A 24,842-nucleotide genomic window follows, 5' to 3' on the forward strand; every position below is an offset into this window, starting at 1 on the left:
TTGAGATGCAAGGCTGGAAGTCAGAAATTCCTGGAAGGTTTGGAGAGGGTGATTTTGAGGAAGAGGAGGTGGGTCCCGCTGTGACGGAGGACGGAACTGTTCCAGGCAGGGTTCAATTTGGATGGTGTCTTGAGGAGTCGGATCATTAGGAGTAGGATTAGGATCATTTTTCTTCGTGGCAAAGTGATACTTCCAGCAGAGAGTACGAGTGTAGGACAGTAAATCTTTGACGAGGGCTGTTTGGTTGAATCTGGGAGTGGGGCTGAAGGTGAGGCCTTTGGATAGGACAGAGGTTTCGGATTGGGAGAAAGGTTTGGAGGAAAGGTTAACTACTAAATTAGGGTGTTGTGGTTCCAGATTGTGTTGATCGGAATTTTGAGGTTTTGGAGGGAGTGGAGCTGGAAGTGGGAGATTGAGTAGATGGGAGAGACTGGGTTTGTGTGCAATGAGAGGAGGTCGAGGTTTGCTGGAAAGGTTGTGAAGGGTGAGTGAGTTGCCTTTCCGGAGGTGGGAAACCAGGAGATTGGATAGTTTTTTGAGGTGGAGGGTGGCATGCTGTTCTAATTTACGGTTGGCCTGTAGGAGGATGCTCTGAACAGCCGGTGTGGATGTGGGAGAGGAAAGATTAAGGACTTTTATTAAAGATAGGAGTTGACGGGTGTGTTCATTGGCCGAGTTGATGTGTAGGTGAAGGATTAGGTGGGTGAGGGCAATGGATTGTTCAGTTTGGAACTGGTATAGGGACTGATGGAAGGAAGGGTTGCAGCCAGAGATGGGAACTTTGAGTGTGAGGCCTTTGGGGGTAATGCCAAATGTCAGACAAGCCTGAGAAAATAAAATATGCGAGCGTAATCTGGCTAGGGCGAAGGCATGTTTGCGGAGGGAATGTAAATAAAACTTAATGGGGTCATTGTGGGGGTGTTGTGAGGGTGACATGGTATTAGAAGGTGGAAAGTGTAACATGAGGTTAAGTGAAAATGAAAATAAAAATATATATATGGGGAGAGATAAAGGTGAACCGGAAAGAAACTGGAGATCTGGAATGAAAAAAGGCGAAAAGGTGTTGGTTACAGCTGGGCTATGTTGGCTGTCCCATACACCCTCCCACCACCACCTACTCCAGTCCTGTAACCCGGAAGGTGTACATGATCAGAGGCAGAGCCACGTGTGAAAGCACCCACGTGATTTACCAACTGACCTGCCTACACTGTGATGCATTCTATGTGGGAATGACCAGCAACAAACTGTCCATTCGCATGAATGGACACAGGCAGACAGTGTTTGTTGGTAATGAGGATCACCCTGTGGCTAAACATGCCTTGGTGCACAGCCAGCACATCTTGGCACAGTGTTACACCGTCCGGGTTATCTGGATACTTCCCACCAACACCAACCTATCCGAACTCCGGAGATGGGAACTTGCCCTTCAGTATATCCTCTCTTCTCGTCATCTGCCAGGCCTCAATCTCCGCTAATTTCAAGTTGCCGCCACTCATACCTCACCTGTCTTTCAACAACTTCTTTGCCTCTACACTTCTGCCTCGACTGACATCTCTGCCCAAACTCTTTGTCTTTAAATATGTCTGCTTGTGTCTGTATGTGTGGATGGATATGTGCGTGTGTGCGAGTGTATACCTGTCCTTTTTTCCCCCTAAGGTAAGTCTTTCCGCTCCCGGGATTGGAATGACTCCTTACCCTCTCCCTTAAAACCCACTTCCTTTCGTCTTCCCCTCTCCTTCCCTCTTTCCTGATGAGGCAACAGTTTGTTGCGAAAGCTTGAATTTTGTGTGTATGTTTGTGTGTCTATCGACCTGCCAGCGCTTTTGTTCGGTAAGTCACCTCATCTTTGTTTTTATATATAATTTTTCCCACGTGGAATGTTTCCTTCCATTATATATATATATATACCTGTCCTTTTTTCCCCCTAAGGTAAGTCTTTCCGCTCCCGGGATTGGAATGACTCCTTACCCTCTCCCTTAAAACCCATATCCTTTTGTCTTTCCTTCTCCTTCCCTCTTTCCTGACGAGGCAACCATTGGTTGCGAAAGCTAGAATTTTGTGTGTATGTTTGTGTTTGTTTGTGTGTCTATCGACCTGCCAGCGCTTTTGTTTGGTAAGTTTCATCATCTTTCTTTTTAGATATATTTTTCCCACGTGGAATGTTTCCCTCTATTTAATTCATATATATATATATATATATATATATATGAATTAAATAGAGGGAAACATTCCACGTGGGAAAAATATATCTAAAAAGAAAGATGATGAAACTTACCAAACAAAATCGCTGGCAGGTCGATAGACACACAAACAAACACAAACATACACACAAAATTCTAGCTTTCGCAACCAATGGTTGCCTCGTCAGGAAAGAGGGAAGGAGAAGGAAAGACAAAAGGATATGGGTTTTAAGGGAGAGGGTAAGGAGTCATTCCAATCCCGGGAGCGGAAAGACTTACCTTAGGGGGAAAAAAGGACAGGTATACACTCGCACACACACACATATCCATCCACACCTGTTTTTGCCAGCAGTTTCACTTTCTATTCACCTTCTCCTTTTTTACCGTAATCCAGTATACAATTTTATCCCGTCGATATACACTCAATAATACGTAATAATACGTAAATCACTTCGAAACCATAACCAAAAAAATTTTTTTTTCCGCTTTGCTGCTATAAAATCCACCGTTTCCAGTCCACAAACAGTTCCTTTTAGCTATTAAACAACCCTTTCGGCAGTTTTAATAACTTTTGCTTTATTTCCATTTCCGTTTTTCTCACATCACCGATCATTTTTAGCCGCTTCCCACAGGTTTTAACGTCATTATTTCTTCATCAAACAATTGTTAGCTTCATTTCTATAATCTGCCACCACCAAACCACTCCTTTTAATACATCCTCACGTAGTTTTTTCGAAATTTTCCCGAATTTCTCCACCCTTTAACGTGTTTTGGCGGCAACACAACCACCTAACCTTTATGCACATCATTATCTACCTACACAAGTTCACCACAGGATCAACATAGCCCAGCCCTAACCAACCCTTTTTCGCCTTTTTTCACACCAGATCTCCATTTGCTTTCTAATTTTACCTTTATCTCTCCCCATATATTTTTTCATATTTATTTTCATTTTCATTTCAGCCTCGTGTTCCACTTTCCACCTTCTAGTACCATGTCACCCTCACAACACCTTCACAACGACCCCATTAAGTTTTATTTACATTCCCTCCGCAAACATGCCTTCGCCCTAGCCAGATTACACTCCCATATTTTATTTTCTCAGGCTTGTCTGACATTTGGCATCACCCCCAAAGGCCTCACACTTAAAGTTCCCATCTCTGGCTGCAACCCTTCTTTCCATCAGTCCCTATACCAGTTCCAAACCAAACAATCCATTGCCCTCACCCACCTAATCCTTCACCTACACATCCACTCAGCCAATCAACACGCGCATCAACTCCTATCCTTTATAAAAATCCTCAATCTTTCCTCTCCCACATCCACACCTGTTGTTCAGAGCATCCTCCTACAGGCCAACCGCAAATTAGAGCAGCATGCCACCCTCCACCTTAAAAAACTATCCAATCTCCTGGTTTCCCACCTCCGGAAAGGCAACTCACTCACCCTTCACAACCTTTCCAGCAAACCTCAACCTCCTCTCATTGCACACAAACCCAGTCTCTCCCATCTACTCAATCTCCCACTTCCAGCTCCACTCCCTCCAAAACCTCAAAATTCCAATCAACGCAATCTGGAACCACAACACCCCAATTCAGTAGTTAACCTTTCCTCCAAACCTCTCTCCCAATCCGAAACCTCTGTCCTATCCAAAGGCCTCACCTTCAGCCCCACTCCCAGATTTAACCAAACAGCCCTCGTCAAAGATTTACTGTCCTACACCCGTACTCTCTGCTGGAAATTGGCTTGTGTCTGTGTATGTGTGGATGGATATGTGGGTGTGTGCGAGTGTATACCTGTCCTTTTTTCCCCCTAAGGTAAGTCTTTCCGCTACCGGGATTGGAATGACTCCTTACCCTCTCCCTTAAAACCCATATCCTTTTGTCTTTCCTTCTCCTTCCCTCTTTCCTGACGAGGCAACCATTGGTTGCGAAAGCTAGAATTTTGTGTGTATGTTTGTGTTTGTTTGTGTGTCTATCGACCTGCCAGCGCTTTTGTTTGGTAAGTTTCATCATCTTTCTTTTTGTATATATATATATATATATATATATATATATATATATATATATATTATAGTTAACCTTTCCTCCAAACCTCTCTCCCAATCCGAAACCTCTGTCCTATCCAAAGGCCTCACCTTCAGCCCCACTCCCAGATTTAACCAAACAGCCCTCGTCAAAGATTTACTGTCCTACCCCCGTACTCTCCTTCCCTCTTTCCTGACGAGGCAACCATTGGTTGCGAAAGCTAGAATTTTGTGTGTATGTTTGTGTTTGTTTGTGTGTCTATATATATATATAAAAAGAAAGATGATGAAACTTACCAAACAAAAGCGCTGGCAGGTCGATAGACACACAAACAAACACAAACATACACACAAAATTCTAGCTTTCGCAACCAATGGTTGCCTCGTCAGGAAAGAGGGAAGGAGAAGGAAAGACAAAAGGATATGGGTTTTAAGGGAGAGGGTAAGGAGTCATATATATATATATATATATATATATATATATATATATATATATATATATATATATATATATATCTAAAAAGAAAGATGATGAAACTTACCAAACAAAAGCGCTGGCAGGTCGATAAACACACAAACAAACACAAACATACACACAAAATTCTAGCTTTCGCAACCAATGGTTGCCTCGTCAGGAAAGAGGGAAGGAGAAGGAAAGACAAAAGGATATGGGTTTTAAGGGAGAGGGTAAGGAGTCATTCCAATCCCGGGAGCGGAAAGACTTACCTTAGGGGGAAAAAAGGACAGGTATACACTCGCACACACACACATATCCATCCACACCTGTTTTTGCCAGCAGTTTCACTTTCTATTCACCTTCTCCTTTTTTACCATAATCCAGTAAACAATTTTATCCCGTCGATATACACTCAATAATACGTAATAATACGTAAATCACTTCGAAACCATAACCAAAAAAATTTTTTTTTCCGCTTTGCTGCTATAAAATCCACCGTTTCCAGTCCACAAACAGTTCCTTTTAGCTATTAAACAACCCTTTCGGCAGTTTTAATAACTTTTGCTTTATTTCCATTTCCGTTTTTCTCACATCACCGATCATTTTTAGCCGCTTCCCACAGGTTTTAACGTCATTATTTCTTCATCAAACAATTGTTAGCTTCATTTCTATAATCTGCCACCACCAAACCACTCCTTTTAATACATCCTCACGTAGTTTTTTCGAAATTTTCCCGAATTTCTCCACCCTTTAACGTGTTTTGGCGGCAACACAACCACCTAACCTTTATGCACATCATTATCTACCTACACAAGTTCACCACAGGATCAACATAGCCCAGCCCTAACCAACCCTTTTTCGCCTTTTTTCACACCAGATCTCCATTTGCTTTCTAATTTTACCTTTATCTCTCCCCATATATTTTTTCATATTTATTTTCATTTTCATTTCAGCCTCGTGTTCCACTTTCCACCTTCTAGTACCATGTCACCCTCACAACACCTTCACAACGACCCCATTAAGTTTTATTTACATTCCCTCCGCAAACATGCCTTCGCCCTAGCCAGATTACACTCCCATATTTTATTTTCTCAGGCTTGTCTGACATTTGGCATCACCCCCAAAGGCCTCACACTTAAAGTTCCCATCTCTGGCTGCAACCCTTCTTTCCATCAGTCCCTATACCAGTTCCAAACCAAACAATCCATTGCCCTCACCCACCTAATCCTTCACCTACACATCCACTCAGCCAATCAACACGCGCATCAACTCCTATCCTTTATAAAAATCCTCAATCTTTCCTCTCCCACATCCACACCTGTTGTTCAGAGCATCCTCCTACAGGCCAACCGCAAATTAGAGCAGCATGCCACCCTCCACCTTAAAAAACTATCCAATCTCCTGGTTTCCCACCTCCGGAAAGGCAACTCACTCACCCTTCACAACCTTTCCAGCAAACCTCAACCTCCTCTCATTGCACACAAACCCAGTCTCTCCCATCTACTCAATCTCCCACTTCCAGCTCCACTCCCTCCAAAACCTCAAAATTCCAATCAACGCAATCTGGAACCACAACACCCCAATTCAGTAGTTAACCTTTCCTCCAAACCTCTCTCCCAATCCGAAACCTCTGTCCTATCCAAAGGCCTCACCTTCAGCCCCACTCCCAGATTTAACCAAACAGCCCTCGTCAAAGATTTACTGTCCTACACCCGTACTCTCTGCTGGAAATTGGCTTGTGTCTGTGTATGTGTGGATGGATATGTGGGTGTGTGCGAGTGTATACCTGTCCTTTTTTCCCCCTAAGGTAAGTCTTTCCGCTACCGGGATTGGAATGACTCCTTACCCTCTCCCTTAAAACCCATATCCTTTTGTCTTTCCTTCTCCTTCCCTCTTTCCTGACGAGGCAACCATTGGTTGCGAAAGCTAGAATTTTGTGTGTATGTTTGTGTTTGTTTGTGTGTCTATCGACCTGCCAGCGCTTTTGTTTGGTAAGTTTCATCATCTTTCTTTTTGTATATATATATATATATATATATATATATATAGTTAACCTTTCCTCCAAACCTCTCTCCCAATCCGAAACCTCTGTCCTATCCAAAGGCCTCACCTTCAGCCCCACTCCCAGATTTAACCAAACAGCCCTCGTCAAAGATTTACTGTCCTACACCCGTACTCTCCTTCCCTCTTTCCTGACGAGGCAACCATTGGTTGCGAAAGCTAGAATTTTGTGTGTATGTTTGTGTTTGTTTGTGTGTCTATATATATATATAAAAAGAAAGATGATGAAACTTACCAAACAAAAGCGCTGGCAGGTCGATAGACACACAAACAAACACAAACATACACACAAAATTCTAGCTTTCGCAACCAATGGTTGCCTCGTCAGGAAAGAGGGAAGGAGAAGGAAAGACAAAAGGATATGGGTTTTAAGGGAGAGGGTAAGGAGTCATTCCAATCCCGGGAGCGGAAAGACTTACCTTAGGGGGAAAAAAGGACAGGTATACACTCGCACACACACACATATCCATCCACACATACACAGACACAAGCAGACAGCATATGTCTGCTTGTGTCTGTGTCTGTGTATGTGTGGATGGATATGTGTGTGTGTGCGAGTGTATACCTGTCCTTTTTTCCCCCTAAGGTAAGTCTTTCCGCTCCCGGGATTGGAATGACTCCTTACCCTCTCCCTTAAAACCCATATCCTTTTGTCTTTCCTTCTCCTTCCCTCTTTCCTGACGAGGCAACCATTGGTTGCGAAAGCTAGAATTTTGTGTGTATGTTTGTGTTTGTTTGTGTGTCTATCGACCTGCCAGCGCTTTTGTTTGGTAAGTTTCATCATCTTTCTTTTTAGATATATTTTTCCCATGTGGAATGTTTCCCTCTATTATATATATATATATATATATATATATATATATATATAATAGAGGGAAATATTCCACGTGGGAAAAATATATCTAAAAAGAAAGATGATGAAACTTACCAAACAAAAGCGCTGGCAGGTCGATAGACACACAAACAAACACAAACATACACACAAAATTCTAGCTTTCGCAACCAATGGTTGCCTCGTCAGGAAAGAGGGAAGGAGAAGGAAAGACAAAAGGATATGGGTTTTGAGGGAGAGGGTAAGGAGTCATTCCAATCCCGGGAGCGGAAAGACTTACCTTAGGGGGAAAAAAGGACAGGTATACACTCGCACACACACATATCCCTCTTTCCTGACGAGGCAACCATTGGTTGCGAAAGCTAGAATTTTGTGTGTATGTTTGTGTTTGTTTGTGTGTCTATCGACCTGCCAGCGCTTTTGTTTGGTAAGTTTCATCATCTTTCTTTTTAGATATATATATATATATATATATATATATTTTACTCACACTGACTCATGACCACTGTCTGTGGCTGCTGAGGCCAGTTTGCGAGCAACTGCAGATAATGGGAGAAGCAATTTGTGTAGTGGAGATAAGGTGGAACCAAACCAAGGGCTTAAGGCTTATGGATCCCAGGAAAGCCCCCTCCAAACAACTCATGATAATGTTGACATAGGAAGGAGTTTTTCTGGTTTCCATGGCCATACCCCTGAGCTGTTTGTACATCTGCCCCTCAAAGGTGAAGTAAGTATTGGTAAGTATAAAGTTGATTAAGGTGAGCAGGAAGATGTCATAGGTTTGGAATCAGGTGAGTTCTGACTGAGGAACTGTTCAGAAGCAGACAGATCACATACATGGGGGATGCTGGTGTTGAGGGAGGTGGCATCAGTTGTGATAAGCAAGGTGTGTGGTGGGTGTGGGATGGGCACAGATTTCAGTCAATCTAGGAAATGGTTGGTATCTTTAATATAGGAGAGAAGTCTTTCTACTGTGGGTTGAAGATGCTGATCAACTAAGGCAGATAGTTGTTTGGTGGGTTTTTTGAAGCCAATAACTATAGGATGGCCAGGATGTTTGGGTTTGTGTATCTTAGGAAGCAGGTAAAAGGTGTGTGTGTGTGGTTTGGGTGGGGTAAGTATTTCTAGTTATCAAGGTGTTAGTCCTTGGGATGGGCCTAAGATTTTAAGGGGGGACTACAGATCAGTTTGAAGCACAGTGATGGGATTTTGATGGCAGACGCTCTATGTAGAGGTGCCAGACAGCTGGCATAGATCTTCACTAACTCACTTCTGTCAGTTAAGTACCACAGTGGTAGATCCTTTGTCTGCAGGGAGGATAATGATGGTGTCATCAGCTTTTAGGGAATGCAGTGCCTGGAGTTCTACAGAGGCCAGGTTAGTTTAATGTTGTAGGGACCTGAGGAAGGGTTGTAAAGCAATGCTTGATGTGAGGAATTCTTAGAAGGATTGTAAAGGATTATTTTGAAGCAGTGGTAGTGGATAAAATTGGGTTCATGGTCAGAACTGTTCAAGGTAGGGTTCAAGGTCAGGTTTGCTGTTGAAAAGGTTTGGGATTGGGTTACAAATTGATATTTACAGTTGACAGTATGTGTGGAGAAAAGTTGATCATTCACCAAAGCAGCACCAGCAAGTTTTCCCTAATCCTTGGTTCTGGGTTACTTTTCTGAACTCTGCCCCTTTTTCTAAACCACTCCAGTTACTTACCTTCACACATCTTCCTTCCGCTTCAACTCCTCTGCCGGAAGAAGAACCACTGGCTCCAAAAACTTGCATAAGTAAAACCTTTTTTGATGTGTGTGTTCTTGTGCTGCCATATGGTGAGTAGATTTTTTATCTATCCAATTTCATTATATAGCTAAAAAGTTATGGTATACAAGAAGACATTTATCCTGGTTATTTTAGATTTACATTAAAACATTCCCCTGCTGTATAGAAATATTTCTTCTGAAATAATGTTTTTATTTTTGCATTGAATCCTTGTCCATTCAATTTTAAGCTTTCAGGTAGCATGTTGTGTAGAAATACTCCCCTATGCCTTGCACTACTGTGTCCCTTCCATAGCCAATGACTAACTACAGATACATGGTCAGAAAGACCAACCTTATGATGCTGAATGTCAATTTTTTTTAATTGTAAATTTTAAAGAATAGAATGCACCTTTTGTCACTGTAAATATGAGGTACTGGTAGGATACTGAGCTCCATAAACAGATGTTTAATGGTGGAGGAGAAAGGAGCTTGCCTCATTATCTTAACTATTCTTCACAGTACCTCTCTTTGTGAGACATCTCAAAAGTAATGAAATATGTGAGTACTGAATGTACAAGTGCAAAGTAACCACATTTTAGTGTTTTCTTATCACAGACTTTAGACAGGAAATTGAATATGTAACGAAACTGCTAAGTATATTTAATAACCTTTTCTACATATGTCATACCATAGAGTGTCATCTGTCAACACTCAAAGGAATTTAGTTGTTTACTGGCACATTTTAAAATCTGGCGTCTGTCCTTGATGACACTATCTGTTATGGGTGAAAATTTATATACACAGTTTTTACTTTATTCAATAACACTTTGTGTGTAACCAATTTACTAGCTTGGTGTTTGTATCAGAAATAATGTTTTGGACTTCATTAGCACACTGTTTTCAGTACAGTATATTGGTGTCATCAGCAAACATTACTGGCAGACCTTTCTGAATACTTTGGAGCAGATCATTCATGAATATAATAAACAGAACTGGACCAAGTATAGAATCTTGAGGAATGCCTTGTCTTATGACTTTTGCTATGATGGTATGCTTCCACCATTTACAACTCATTGTGCTCTGATTGAAAGATATACTCTAAACCAATTAGAGTTATAAAACTACCATTGGCTATGATAGACTATCGTAAGTAAGCATATATTACGGTAATTTTCCCAGTAGACTTGGTCAATTAAGATCCTACCCTTGTTGCTGGTATGTTAGGTGTGTTGCATACCTATCAGGTGTTTCTTCATTTTGATTACTTTGTTTATGTATGTGATCGGTGTCTTACTAGACTCCCCTTGAAACCAGAAGCACTGAACTATCTAGAAACTGAGAAGATATATAAAGGATAAAGTATGGAGCATTAGTAAGCGACTACTGTTCTTCAGTATGCATCATCATTGAAGTGTGGGAACTACAAAATACAAGGGCCATTGAAAACAAGACAGAAGCCTTGTGTGAGTACTGTGGAACCATATGTATATCATAATGCTGTAGCTACTTATCTATGATATAGCCTCCAGAAGTGCAAACTCTGTGCACAATCTGTGAAACATGTCATCCAGGAACCTTTACAGAGATCAGGAATAATTTTTGCAACTTCATCTAATGTCCGATTTAGTGTCTCGAACATGACATTGTCAGTTTCATCTGGCACTCCTACAATGATATCTGACAGACATAGACCTGTTTATGCCTTAGGAGACTCTTTATCAGTCTCAGAGACCCAATATTGGAGGAAAGCTTTTCACTTAATTTGTCTTGGTTAAGAGCCTTCTGGCCACTATGCTATGGGTACAGCATTGCTCAGTGCTGAAAATCAACATGTCCATGCTGTTGTCAGAGATAAGATTAAATATTAAAATGCTCTTGCTGATGGATGGACAGGTGTGTCTAGACACCAAATGATTAATTTCATTGTCATAACACCAGAACAATTTTTCTCCAAGAGTATTCATTCTGGTGAGTACAGGGAAACAGCACAATTAAGGCTATTAAATACACTGAATGATTTGTAGTTCTAATTATGTGTAAAACAAACAAGCAAACAAAAACACGAGAAGCCTTCAGCTTCCAGTTTCTCTCTTACACATTCAATTATGTCTCTTTCTCTACCAATGTTACCACTTTTACCAGTAATCCTACCATTTGCTACATTGTTTATGTACTATACCAAAATTATTTAACTGTAGTTTTGGTAGAGTGCATGTCAAAAACTAGTCATTACATTTTCCCCTAATTTAATGCTATTGCAATTTCTCTAGAAGTAATGCATAGTTGATAAGATCAGAGGCCTTTATGAGATCAGAATTTATTCCTATGGTGTGCTTTCTGTCAGTGAGAGCACTATAAACTTATTTAGAATTGAAAATAGGACCCCTTTTATTGATATCCGTTTTTGAAAGCCAAACTGAAGAGGACTCAATAAATAGTTGCTCTCCATGATCTTAGCATTGGTAGATTCAGAAAGGCTGTACTCAGTTCTATGTAGTGCCTGAGATGGCAGACAATTCGTTCATGCAGCCATGCAGGATTTACAGTCACAACATGTACCTTGAGTCTGGAAATCAAATTGTTTGCAACAGGGCAAGTATGTACACAGGCAGTTCAATGATATCTGGAGCACCATTGCTTGCCAGCACAGTGGCCCTTAACGTGCCAGGAAAGAGGATCCCACATTGGTGCACCAAATGACAATGCTGGATACAGGAGTGGCACCATGTTGTCTTTTTAGATGAGTTACAGTTCTGCATGTGGCATCATGGTGGAATTATCCGTGTTTGAAGGCTCTGAGGAGAACAACAATTTCCAGATTGTGTTCCTTACTGTCATATGGATCCAGCACTTGGTATGATAGTTTTGAGTTCATTGATTACGAAGCATGGTCAACTCTGAGTTGCACAGGCAGTGATTTAGACAGCAGGCTCTAGATTTCTGTTATACCTTATCTTCAAGGTAATGCAAGGTTGCATGTTGCCCATGATCTCAATACCTATCTCTATACAGAGAGTGTTCAACTGTTGACATGGCCAGTACAGTCTCCAGATCTCTAACCCATTGAAAACATCTGGTTGTGGGTTGTGGAGACATTGGCTTAACGCCAGTTGCCAGGCACTACAATGAACTCTGGCATAGAATAAATTTTTTTGTAAAAAACATGGAATGACATACTCATATGTGTCATCCAAGGTCAGTCCGACTTGAGGCCCAGGTGGAATAAATCTGATGTTGCTGCCAGGAGTATCAGTTCTATGACATAGATTTATCAACCTTTATATCCTCACATCACCCACAAACTTACACATGTGTTACACCTTGTACACTGCATGTAAATCATTTAGGTATAAATGACACACACACACACACACACACACACACACACACACACACACACACACACACACACACGGACTGCAGTTCAGTATGTAGACTGGGATGAGGGGGCTGCCAGGTGGAGTGGGTGAAGGTAGCAAAGAGGCAGGGAACTAGAGGAGTGTTGGGAAAGGGTGGCAGCTTGGTGGGAGGCAGCAGGTGTACATGATAGGAAAGTGGAAGGAAGGGGCAGCAGATGCACAGGGTAGTAATGAGATACAAGGTCACCAGAACAGTGAGATTGCACAGAATACAATGATGATGGCATGAAGCAGTGGGTTGAGAAGGGGTGACAGAACAGAGCAAGAGGAGACTGTTGGGAAGAGGGTGTGGGAGCAGTGTGTTAGCAGAGATTGGATTGAGACTAGGAGGTTTACAGGAAGAAAGGATGTGTTGCAAAGCTAAGGTAAGTGCCCTCTACCTCTCTACCTAGTTCGGAGAAGCTGGTGCGGAGGGTGGGGGAAGGATCCAAATGGCAATGGTTATGAAGCAGCCACTAGAATGCAACATATTGTGTTCGGAAGTGTGTTTGACCACCAGATGGTCAAATCTGCTGTTGGCCACAGCGGCATCAAAATTATGTGGCTGTAATGGTCAAGAACAGAGTTCCTGTGGACAACTCATAGCTTCTATTACACTTCTGGAAAAAAAAAAAAGAATATCAGTATACCCTTCTAGAGGTTTCCAATTCACTCAACATTTATTGTTGTAACAGTGCATATGAAGTACATTTATGGATAAATAGTGCAAGTGTTTCTGTGGTACCATGTGTTGACCCAAGCTGAAACAACAATATTAGTATGTTGTGTAGCCTCCATAAGACGCAATAGAGGTGCTGACGCTGTCATCTAGGCCATCGTACAGATGGTGATAACTGTCCAGAAATGCATTGTGACACACCTGATTGACCTGTTCAGTGTGCTCAATTGGAGACACATGCTGACCAGGAAAGTTGCTGCAGATCTTGCAAAAGGCATTGAGTTCACAGGTAGGATGTGGGCAAGCATTATCCTGCTGGAACAACACATCACCTTCCTGTTGCAAAAACAGCAAAAGAATGAGTCTAACAACATTCTGCAACTTATCAAGCACTGGTTAACGTCCCCTTAAAAACATCAAAGGTGAATGAGAGTTGTAGGTTATCACACGCAAGACCGTAAGGCCTGATGTGGGGTCAGTGTGTCTTGGACGAATGCACTCTATGAGATGAGCTCACTGTGTCTGTCATATACGTAAACGACCATCACTTGCATGTAGGCAGAATCTGCTTTCATCACTGAAGACCATGGCATGCCCTTCTATCTTCAAAGTGATCCTCTGATGGCACCAGTTGAGCCATGTTGATGCTGTGGCATCGAAGACAGGCTAGAGGTGTGTGTGCCCATAGTCCCACTGCTAATAACTGGACTGGTTTGCAACAGTTCATGTTGACACATCTGCACTCACAAGCTCTCTTATTTGTGCTGTGGTAGCCGTACAGTATACCATTGTTGCCCTTACAATAAGATGATCCTGGCAGGTGCCTGTGCTGCATGGACGCCCAGAACCTTGTCTGTGGGTGTGAAAATGGTCACATGACCACTGATACTAGCATCATTGCACAACTGACACAGCACATCCAACTTGTGTGACAGTTCTCCAGAGGACCATCCCACCATTCAGAAGGTTGCAATTTGACCCCTTTCAAACTTGCTCATTCGGCTGTAGAAAGCATGAGTGCATTTCCGTGGCATGGTTGTCTGCTTGCTTCACACATTTGCACTGTACTGAGCCTTCTGGTTGTGAACATTTCCTATTAATGAGTGACATTGAAACCATTATCAGTCCATCTACTACCTCCCCCCCTCTCCCCTCCCCACCAAATTGTTACCTTTACTTCTAAATTATGTATATTCTGCCAGAACTTTCAGTACTGTGTTTCAGCTACTCTAATACACAAATAAATAAAATTTTGTTATTTGTAGTCCTTACAGTGTTGCAATATGGCAACTAATGTAAAAACCATGCAGTCATAGTTGATCGGAGCCTCCTGTATACCATTCTCATTGCAGCATTTTGCCAAGTATCAGAATTACTGGAATGAACGCTGAAGAGACACAAGGCAAACCGATTCCTGCAAAAGAGAAAGCCAGTTAAACAGCAGCTTTATATAGTATCTTGGTCAGTTCTCTTTTCAGTGGCTAAAATTTTCTTTAGTGAAGTTGGGTAAGGTCTTGACCATAGTAGTTACACTGAAAAAAATGTTTCAGAATGCTAAGGTTTTATCCATTATAGTTTTCAGATATTTTAGAAAATCTTGCCCATAGAATTTTTACATTAGCAAGCTAGAGGTGGGTTTGAAACCAGCAGACCAAAGCCTTTTAAAAATTTGGTTTCACTTATGATTCAATGAATTATGAATGTAATGCTCAGCTATTAAACAGTGAAGGTGGTAATTAATCATTACACTATATTTAAACTTGTTGCATTCAATTTGAGACATTCTTGTTAAACACAAGTATTTGGCATCTATCATAGACAGCTGTGTGATATAAAATTGTGGATACTTGAGATATTGTTCACTGGTTATCACAATTTCTGACAGAGAACAGATTTCAGGAACTTAAATCAGGGTCCTCATAGCACATTTTGTCTTAAACAGTATTTAGATCCATGAAGGCTGTTACTACTTTAACACGAGTGGTGAGAGTATTTATTTAGTGCAACAATTTGTTTCTTTGTAACCTAATACCAAATAGTTAGATGGGAACCAGTCTATAGATTCCAACCTGCATTTAATGCAGAATTCCCCCACCCCCTTTTTCCCTCCCACCTCCTTCCTCATCCCAATCTGTGCTCAAAAGAGAAATTGGTCCAAAATGTGCTGGAGCATTTTTACTTAGGGCATTGTTTAAGTACCAGCTATCTTGACCAACTACAGTGCTTTAGAAAGGCTACCTTTTTTTTTTAAGAAATACTCTGAAAAGGTTGATGAGCCAGGGACAAGGGAATTTAGAATTCTACAAAATACTTCTTGTTTTTTGAAAATGGTGTGATCAGTGCTGTGTTCAACTTATCCAAAGTAAATAAGTTTAAAACTTCATCTTCTGATGTAATATTTCAATGTCTCTACCACCTTATTCTACAGCAGATGTGTGTATGAGGCTTTTGGGATACATGTAATAACAGCCTCCCATGAACAACATACCTTGCTGGGAGGGGGGGGGGGGGGGTGTGACTTATGTGCCTCAGTCAATCACACAGACAGCCATACTGCTGTACTGTAGGTGCAACCACAACAGAGGTGTATTTGTGGTGAGGTCAGACTAACCTATGGTTCCTAAAAGAGGTGCAGCAGCCTTTTCAGTAGTTGCCAGGACTGATAGTCTGGATAATGTGTTGATGTGGCCTTGTAATGTCAGCCAATGTGGCCTTATTTGCTGGTACTGTGAATGACTAGAAATGAGGGGAAACTACAGCTGTTATTTTTCCTGAGGACATGCAGCTTTACTGTACAGTTAAGTAATGGCGGCATCCTCTTGGGTGAAACATTCCAGGGGTAAAATAGTCCTCCATTTGGACCTCCAGCTGGGGACTACTCAGCATGATGTCATTGTTAGGGAAAATGAAACTATCATTTTACGGGTTGGAGTTTGGAATGGAGCATTAGATCCATTGATCAGGCAGGTAGGTTAGAGAATTTAAAAAGAGAAATGGCTAGGTTGTGAAGTTTGGTGGCAAGATGAACAAGACTTCTAGTCAAGCAAGTAAAGAGTTATAAATACAAAATCATATGGGGTAATGAGGGAGTAGGTCTAATGATAATAAGGAAATTGGAATGCAGGTAAGCTACTATGAACAGTGTAGTGTAAGCATTATTGTAGCAAGGATAGATACAAAGCCAACACCTAGTACAGCAGTACAATTTTATATGCCAACAAGCTCCATAGATGATGAAGAGATCCAAAGAGTATATGATAAAATAAAAGAAATTATCAAGACAGTTAAGGGAGAGGAAAATCTGATTTTGATGGGGTACTATAATTTGATAGTAATACAAGGAAGGGAAGGAGAAAAACAGTATGAGAATATGGACTGGCAGAAAGGAATGAAAGCAGTATCTGCCTGGTAGAATTTGGCACAGTGTGTATGTTAATCATCATTAACAATTTGTTTAACAATCATGAAAGAAGGCTGTATGTGTGGAAGAAACAGGGAGACACTGGAATGTTCCAGGAAGATTACATAATTGTACAACAAAGATTTTACAGCCAATTTTTAAACTGTAAGATATTTCCACGGGGTAGATGTAGATTCTGACCCTAACATTGATTATGAACTGTAGACTAAAATTGAAGAAATAGCAGAAATGTAGGAAATTAAGAAGATGGAACCTTGGTAAGTTGAAACAACCAGAGGTTGAGATTTTCAAAGGGAGCATTAGACTATGACTGACTGCAATCAGAAAAGAAATACAGTGGACTCCCAATGAGCTTTGAGCCAGACATAAAATTATTCCACCTGATGTGAAAGATGTATGGGAAAGGGAAATACAAGAAGAATTTAAAGATTCCAATACCAAAGAAAGCAGGCACTCTCATGTGTGAATATTACCAAACTACCAGTCTAATAAATAATGACTATAAAGTACTGACACGAACTATTTACAGAAGAATGGGGAAATTGCTAGAAGCTTACCGCACCAGAAATTACTTTGGGTTCCAGTGAAATGTGGAACACACAAGGCAATACTGACCCTGCAACTCATCTTAGAAGATAGGTTCAAGAAAAGCAAACCCATGTGTGCATATTTAGAGAAATCCTTTGACAGTGTTGACTGGAATACAATCTTTAAAATTCTGAAGCTAGCCCATGTAAAATACAGGAAGTGAAAGGTTATTCACAACTTGTATAGATACCAGATGGCAGTTGTCTGAGTTAAAGGGCATGAAAGGGAAGCAGTAGGTAAGAAAGGAGTGATACACGATTGTAGTCTATCCCTGATGCCATTCAATCTGTACTTTGAGTGTGCAGTAAAAGAAACTGATGTTACCTGACTTTGATACAAGGTTGGTAACGACTCAAATGAACACTGATCAAAAGCGAATTGCTAAGTGCAGAGAGAGAAATGCACACCAAGGAAACAAACAAGTGGAGATGGAACTGCAGAAATAAATAAGTCCATTGAGTAATCTTTGAGAGGGTACCCTGAGACATGAGGAGAGGTAAAATCAAGAACATCATTGCATTGTGACTGGCAGTATGAAGGCAAGATGAAGGTTGAGTGATGGCACAGTTGGTTTTGCCACAAGCACTAACTGGCTGGTGAGGTGCACATGCTATTGCATTTGTGTACTATATGGAGAAATTGTTCGCAGCTCGTGGTCTCGCAGTAGCATTCTTGCTTCCCAAGCATGGGGTCCCGGGTTTGAGTTCCGGCGGGGTCAGGAATTTTCATCTGCCCCGAGATGACTGGGTATTGTTGCGTCATCTTCTTCATCACCATCGTTCATCCCTGTTATGGTCGGAGGAAGGCAATGGCAAACCATCTCCATTAGGACCTTGCCTAGTACGCAGTGCAGGTCTCCCGCAATGTTCCAATATTAGCGGTAGCATTCTCATTTCCCAAGCATGGGGTCAGGGATTTTCACCTGCCATGATATTATCGGCAATGGCAAACCATCTCCATTAGGACCTTGCCTAGTACGCAGTGCAGGTCTCCCGCAATGTTCCAATATTAGCGGTAGCATTCTCATTTCCCAAGCATGGGGTCAGGGATTTTCACCTGCCATGATATTATCGGGTTTGTTGTGTTGTCTTCATCATCATCTTTCATCCCCATTATGGTCGGAGGAAGGCAATGGCAAACCACCTCCATTCGGACCTTGCCTAGTACAGGGGTGTAGGTCTCCCGCATCGTTCCCCTATGCTCTGTCAAGAAGCATGGGACTTCATTTCCATTCCATGAAGAAATTGTTGGCTGTTCAGAGGCTATTGACACATCAAAAATAATGGATCATGACATTGCCATTTGGGAAGAAGTTACCAAGTACTTCACAATACTGGGGTGCAATATGGCATCTGGACTGCTGCTACTTGTAGCTGACCCCTGAGGTTCCCATTGGTTGACTGCATGATTTCAAAAGATTATGTGATTGTCAGAATATTTTCCAATGATGGGTTGTCCAATTTAAGGGCTGACATGGTTCTGAGCACTATGGGACTCAACTGCTGAGGTCATTAGTCCCCTAGAACTTAGAACTAGTTAAACCTAACTAACCTAAGGACATCACAAACATCCATGCCCGAGGCAGGATTCGAACCTGCGACCGTAGCGGTCTTGCGGTTCCAGACTGCAGTGCCTTTAACCGCACGGCCACTTCGGCCGGCAAGGGCTGACATGTGTGCTTCTGGTTCAGGAGTCAATTGAGCCACTAAGTGTTAAATTAAAGAGTGGGTGTATGAGGTTTTGCATGTTGGCTTTGCATGACTCAACTCTTTTGAGTCAGTCAACCAGGAATGGAATGACTGACTAGATTGTATGTAGTATTAATGAAATTCAAGTTGTGATGCTGTGGGAAAGTAAGCTCTTATCAGTATGTGTAACATGGTGAGTGAGATATTGATTTTTCTCCATCACTCAGTGAAGGTCAAGATGGCAGTGCCTAATGCACTCCATGAACAAAGAAAACAAAGAGATTGTGTTATAATCTTATGTGAAATAAAATGTTTAAATATTGCTGCAAAAATTCGTCAGATTATGGGAAGCTAAGCCAATGTCAAATGTTTTGAATTTAGCTTGATCCATTGGTTAGTCTCTTCAAAAATCTAGTTTTTTTCAGAATTTTAAAAATGCATAATATTAAACTAAAGAAGTTTTACTGTTAGAATTAGGTTCAGTTTATCAAAAGACGTATGGTACAAGTTTTCACGAAGCCACCTCCTTTGCTTTTACAAACATTAAGTTAAAACCAATTTTTGTCCCAAAAACTATAATATCAAGTTGATTAAATTACCTCAGTGTGTACAATACAAAGCAAAAATGACAATGCTGTGATTTACACAAGTAATAATGAAACTGTACTAGCTTTCACTATGATATTGTAATTTAATAAATGTACATAAAATAGAAAGCAACAGTTCAGAGTCCACCATCTACCCTGAGTTCCATTTGAAAAATTCTGAAAGTTAAAGTTTAAAAGTTATGAGCTCAAGAATTTTATGCAATATAAACAGACTATAGATTCACTTAGAGATAAATAGGGATCGTTGCAGGTCTTCAACTAACAATGATATTTATAGTTTTGCAATTAAAAATGGTGCTGGGTGAGCATTGCTGCTGATGCTGGAAGCAGTTCTGGATGAGTGGTTCCTTTGTCATCCACACTGAGAATGTGTAAAGACTGAAGGGTTTGCAATGAATAGTTATTCAATCCTCATCAGTCATATGAAATGTGTTACACTCCACTGCTGAATGTGCTGTAATTTTGTCCACATTCGGGTCCACTAGCCTTGGATGGCACTAATGACAACTGACATAATTGTTTTTCAGTCAGATGAGATATCAGGTATATCTTGGCTTGTGAAACCATGTAAAAGTGAATTTAACTAGGATTCATAATTTAACTGGAAAATCTGTGTTTCGCTTTTAATGTTCTGTTTGATGCGCTGTCTGCTATTTATAGAAAACTGTATGGCAAGTTTGTGAGATTATTCTCCACTTTTAAGGTAAGCAGTTAACTGTGTGTATTTGGGAACAAAGAATAGATATCATCTCTGAACTGTATCAAGTACTTAGTGTGACAAACACACTTTAATGCTTTTCCATATTGATTCTTGTGCATGCGAATTTTTATCGGAATATACTGCTCAGTCACATGACAGTAGACTTATTTACCATCAAGGTTCCTGACTGCTTTTCCTTATTCGTAGAGAGTTAGGACATTTTATTTCATTTTCTGCAAGCTTAATGGTAGACCTGTGGACTGAGAACTCCATGGTTTTTGCCTGCTCACACAAATAGTTTTCAGACCTTTGTAAAAGGCTGTGGTATCCAAAAATTACACAAGACTTTTAAAAATTACATCATATAATACTGTTCAAAATGAACAAACCAAATATTTTTACCCACTGCCCCACAATGAAATCACATGTAACTGTTGTGAATAATTCAAAAATAATATACGTATCCCGTCCAATGAAAGGTTGACTGGATTTGAGAAGAGACCCAGAATCCTAGAACACTTGCAAGTGACTAGCATTTCAGTGCAGTCATCTTATCAAGATCTGAGTGCCGAATAAGCACTTCATAAATCATTACAAATTTTTAATGGAAATTTTTTAGGATCATTTTTTCCAAATGCAGAAATAGCCTTACACATTTATTTATCTTTGATGATCGCCAACTGCTTTGCAGAACATTCTTTTTCAACATTACAGTGCACTAAAAATGAAATAAGAAAAACGACGGGACAGCAATGTCTAAATGACCTCAGTATAATGAACAATGAATTAAATTTTCTCAGAGACCTTGAGCTAACTTGTATTATTTCTAAATTTGCTAAAATTAAATGAAGAAAAGTTTATTTGTAACACTCTTGTTTTATTTTATATCCTAAAACTTAGGACCTAAAGAAACCAAGGACCTCTTGTCAGAATCTGGTACGGGCCCCACACTTGCTTAATCTGACACTGATCATTATAATGATATTTCATGGTGAAGAATTGATTCTGTCTGTATTATGTGTTCCATTCATTTTGAAGGTGCTAGGCAGTTGATATTCTTTTTTTCTCATACGACTGTTTAATGCAGTTTGCCTCAATGATGAAATTTTTTTGTGAACATACAACGTGAGTCAAAACATTATGACCACTGCCTGCCACGTGGCTGCGTGGTGCCTGGTGGTGTTGAGGACACGTGATGTGGTAAGAAAAGTGTATGAGCAGAGCAGAGATAAGCAGGGAATCACTCTAATGATGACAAGTGGTGCAAATGGGCAAAACTGCTGACATAGGCTACTTTGACAAAAGCTAGATTGTTGTGGCCCAGTGCCTGGGAGTGAGCATCTCGGAAACAGTGAAGCTGGTAGGCTGTTTGTGTGCTACTTTTGTAAGCAACTGTGGAAAGTGGTTGAAGAATGCTGAAACCTCGAGCAAGCACAAGAAGCTGGACACCTGTACCTAATCACAGAACATGATGACAGAGTACAGATCTTGCACAAGCACAAGTGTTTCGGAGCACCCTGTTCACTGCACAGTGTTGAACATAGTGGTACACAGTGTAGGACCTCCATGTGTTCCCATGATGACCCAACATCATCAATTATGATTAAAGTCAGCATGGGATCATTGAGATTGGACTGCAGATCAACGGAATTGTGTTGCTTTGTGTGATGAATCTCATTTATTGTTAAACCAGCTTGATGGTCATATCCAGAAATGCTATCAAACAGGCAAGTGGCTGCTTGAAACATGCAGCGCGCTGTGGACACAGGCTGGTGGGAGCTGTATTATGTTGTGGGGGACATTCACCTGGGCTTCCATGGGACCTGTGGTAGTAATTGAAGGCACCATGACAGCTGTGACTATGTGGACATTATTAGGGTGCACCTGTAACCCATTATTCTTGATGTCTTCCTCAACAGCAATGTCATTTTCCAGCAGGACAACTCTCCATGTCAAAAGGCGAGAATCATCCTGCAGTGATTTATGGGGTATGATAATGAATTCATATTGATTTCTTGGTTATTAAATTCAGTTTATTTGAACCTGATGAAACCAAATGGAATGCTGTCAGGTGCCTGCTCTGCATCCACAAACCAACTGCCTGTAAATTATGGGAAGCGTGACCTGTGCATAGCATCTGGTACCATGAACCTCTGGAAACATATGAAGTGCTTGTCAAATCCATGGCATGCAGAACCACTCCTGAATTGTGTTCCAGAAGTGAATCGACATATTTTTAAAGAGATGGTCATAATGTTTGGGCTCACCAGTGTATATAATAAGGCAAAGACAACCAGCTTTTGAAGTACATTGTTATTTTTCAGGCTCGAACAGAAGATTACACGACTGATTATATAGAGTCTCATCAGCCCATTTCCTTCCACAAACATTGGCTTATAGACCCTGTACATATATATCGTGAGTGGTTTGCAGCTGCAGATGTGATAGATCCAGCTAGTCAAAAATTACACACTGAACTGTGATTTTGTGATTATGATGTACTATTAATATATATATAGCAAATGTACAGTTATTAATGAAATAAGTCAAAGGCATAAAACATGTACCACTGTGGAATATGTACCTCTAGGATATTCCACCAGTGAAAGACAATGTAAGTTATGAAATTTGTTAGCTGTTTTGTTTTTTATGTGAACTGACATGCTATGGATTTGCCTTTAAAAATGTGTCCTGTGTGTCCACAATATATAATTCTTGTATCATTCTTTACACCGAGAAATTGTATATCTTAACTCTCTGCCATGCATTACTTTACAATGATCAGTAATAGTAGCAAACTTTAATATTTATTTAGTACATTGATGCTTTTGTCAATAAATTTTGCTAGATTCAAGGACATGAATCAAAAACTTAACCAACTTGTAATATTTTAATAATTAGTGTATGTAAATGTGAATTTTGTAAACAGTGCATTTGTAGTTTTTAAAATAACTCTTTACAACTATATTTCACTATCACTGTACATGATATAGCTATTTTCATGCATGAACACACATTTATTGTTAAGCTCTTTGGACACAGATTTCTTCAGAGACTGGAGTAACATTTGATGTATGTTAGAATGTCTTATACATTGATGGTGAAGTATTTTATCAGACTTGTTTTGGATGTTTGCACATCATTGGTGGTATCTGTATTACAGAAGACAAATATTTCTTATGATGTATTATTTGTAGCATAGCTTTACAAGTATGTGGTTTACTATATTCTGTAGTGCGACTTGCCTCGTATTTTCCCTTTTGTATAAAGTTTCCTTGACATTAAGCTCAGAAAGTTATTTCAAACAGCCTAAACCATATGGTATATCTTGTGTGTGCAATCCCACTTGGAAGATGAAAGTTAATTACTGAAAGTCAGGAATAAAGCTCAGACCTAAAATCTACAGTTATAATGACTTGATTCTTTGAACTTTTGTCATCACCCATAACATGGTAGAGCATTGTTGCCATTGTGCAACTTACTGTCACATATTACTTCCAAGTAATATACATATAATTCATAAATAATATTATTCTCAGGTGAAAGAACTAGTACTCTAAAGTGGCTTATTAATTCAACTTTCTGTATAAATTATTATTATAAGTATAGCTTTTCTCAACATGAAAGTTGTTTTAGAAATTGTAGTACTGTACTAAGGATGGTCCTATTACAAATGAGTTGTTATCACACTCCTCCTGTCTTTGCATTGACATACCCAGCTAGTTACGGGGGACCTACAGGGGGTAGACGAAAATATGGAAATGCCCCAGGATATTCATGCTTAAACATAATGCAGATGCTAGCCAAGCCTGCAGGTTTCACTGTTGTACTTGATCACAAATGGCACCCATGCAATATCCTCAATATGTGACAAGTCTCAGTCATGCCCAGAACAGTGTTGTGTGTAGTTGTGAGTTGTGTCAGAGCTCAGTGTATTTGAATGTGGGAAAATTGTTGATGCTGATGTGGTAGGTGCATCCATAAACAAAGTAGCCAAAGTGATGAGTGTTTCAAGACACACCTTATCGAAGATTTGTAGCACATACAGGGGAAGCAGGAAAACATCTCCGCTAAGTCACGACATGGATGAAAGTGTATATTTCGTGATTGTGACAGATGGTCCCCAGTGGCCAAGCAGTTCTAGGCGCTTCAGTCTGGAACTGCGTGACCGCTACGGTTGCAGGTTCAAATCCTGCCTCGGGCATGGATGTGCGTGATGTCCTTAGGTTATTAGGTTTAAGTAGTTCTAAGTTCTAGAGGACTAATGACCTCAGCTGTTAAGTCCCATAGTGCTCAGAGCCATTTGAACCAAGGAACTGCAGGGTGAGCTGGAATTCCAAAACTACTCATCAGTGATGCAAATGCCCATAACAGGAAAATTTGGTGCTAAAGTCATAAAATCTGGGCTACAGAGCAATGGAAGAATGCCATTTGGACAGATAAGTCTTGTTTT

The 24,842-nt window shown here is 40.5% G+C and overlaps 1 protein-coding gene across 2 annotated transcripts in view; it reads left to right on the forward strand.

Annotated features, from left to right (window-relative positions):
* The window catches only part of LOC124787780 (beta-1,3-glucosyltransferase), a 117,390-nt gene extending 93,596 nt beyond the window's left edge, over positions 1–23,794 (forward strand). For both annotated transcript variants that reach the window (XM_047254681.1, XM_047254688.1), the window contains exon 11: positions 22,714–23,794. In XM_047254681.1, coding sequence (XP_047110637.1) covers positions 22,714–22,872 — 159 coding nt within the window. In that variant the 3' untranslated portion in view covers positions 22,873–23,794. The remainder of the gene's footprint in view (positions 1–22,713) is intronic.
* Positions 23,795–24,842: the final 1,048 nt, after the last annotated feature.

Source organism: Schistocerca piceifrons, chromosome 1, assembly GCF_021461385.2.
Source record: "Schistocerca piceifrons isolate TAMUIC-IGC-003096 chromosome 1, iqSchPice1.1, whole genome shotgun sequence".
Taxonomy (NCBI): Eukaryota; Metazoa; Arthropoda; class Insecta; order Orthoptera; family Acrididae; genus Schistocerca; species Schistocerca piceifrons.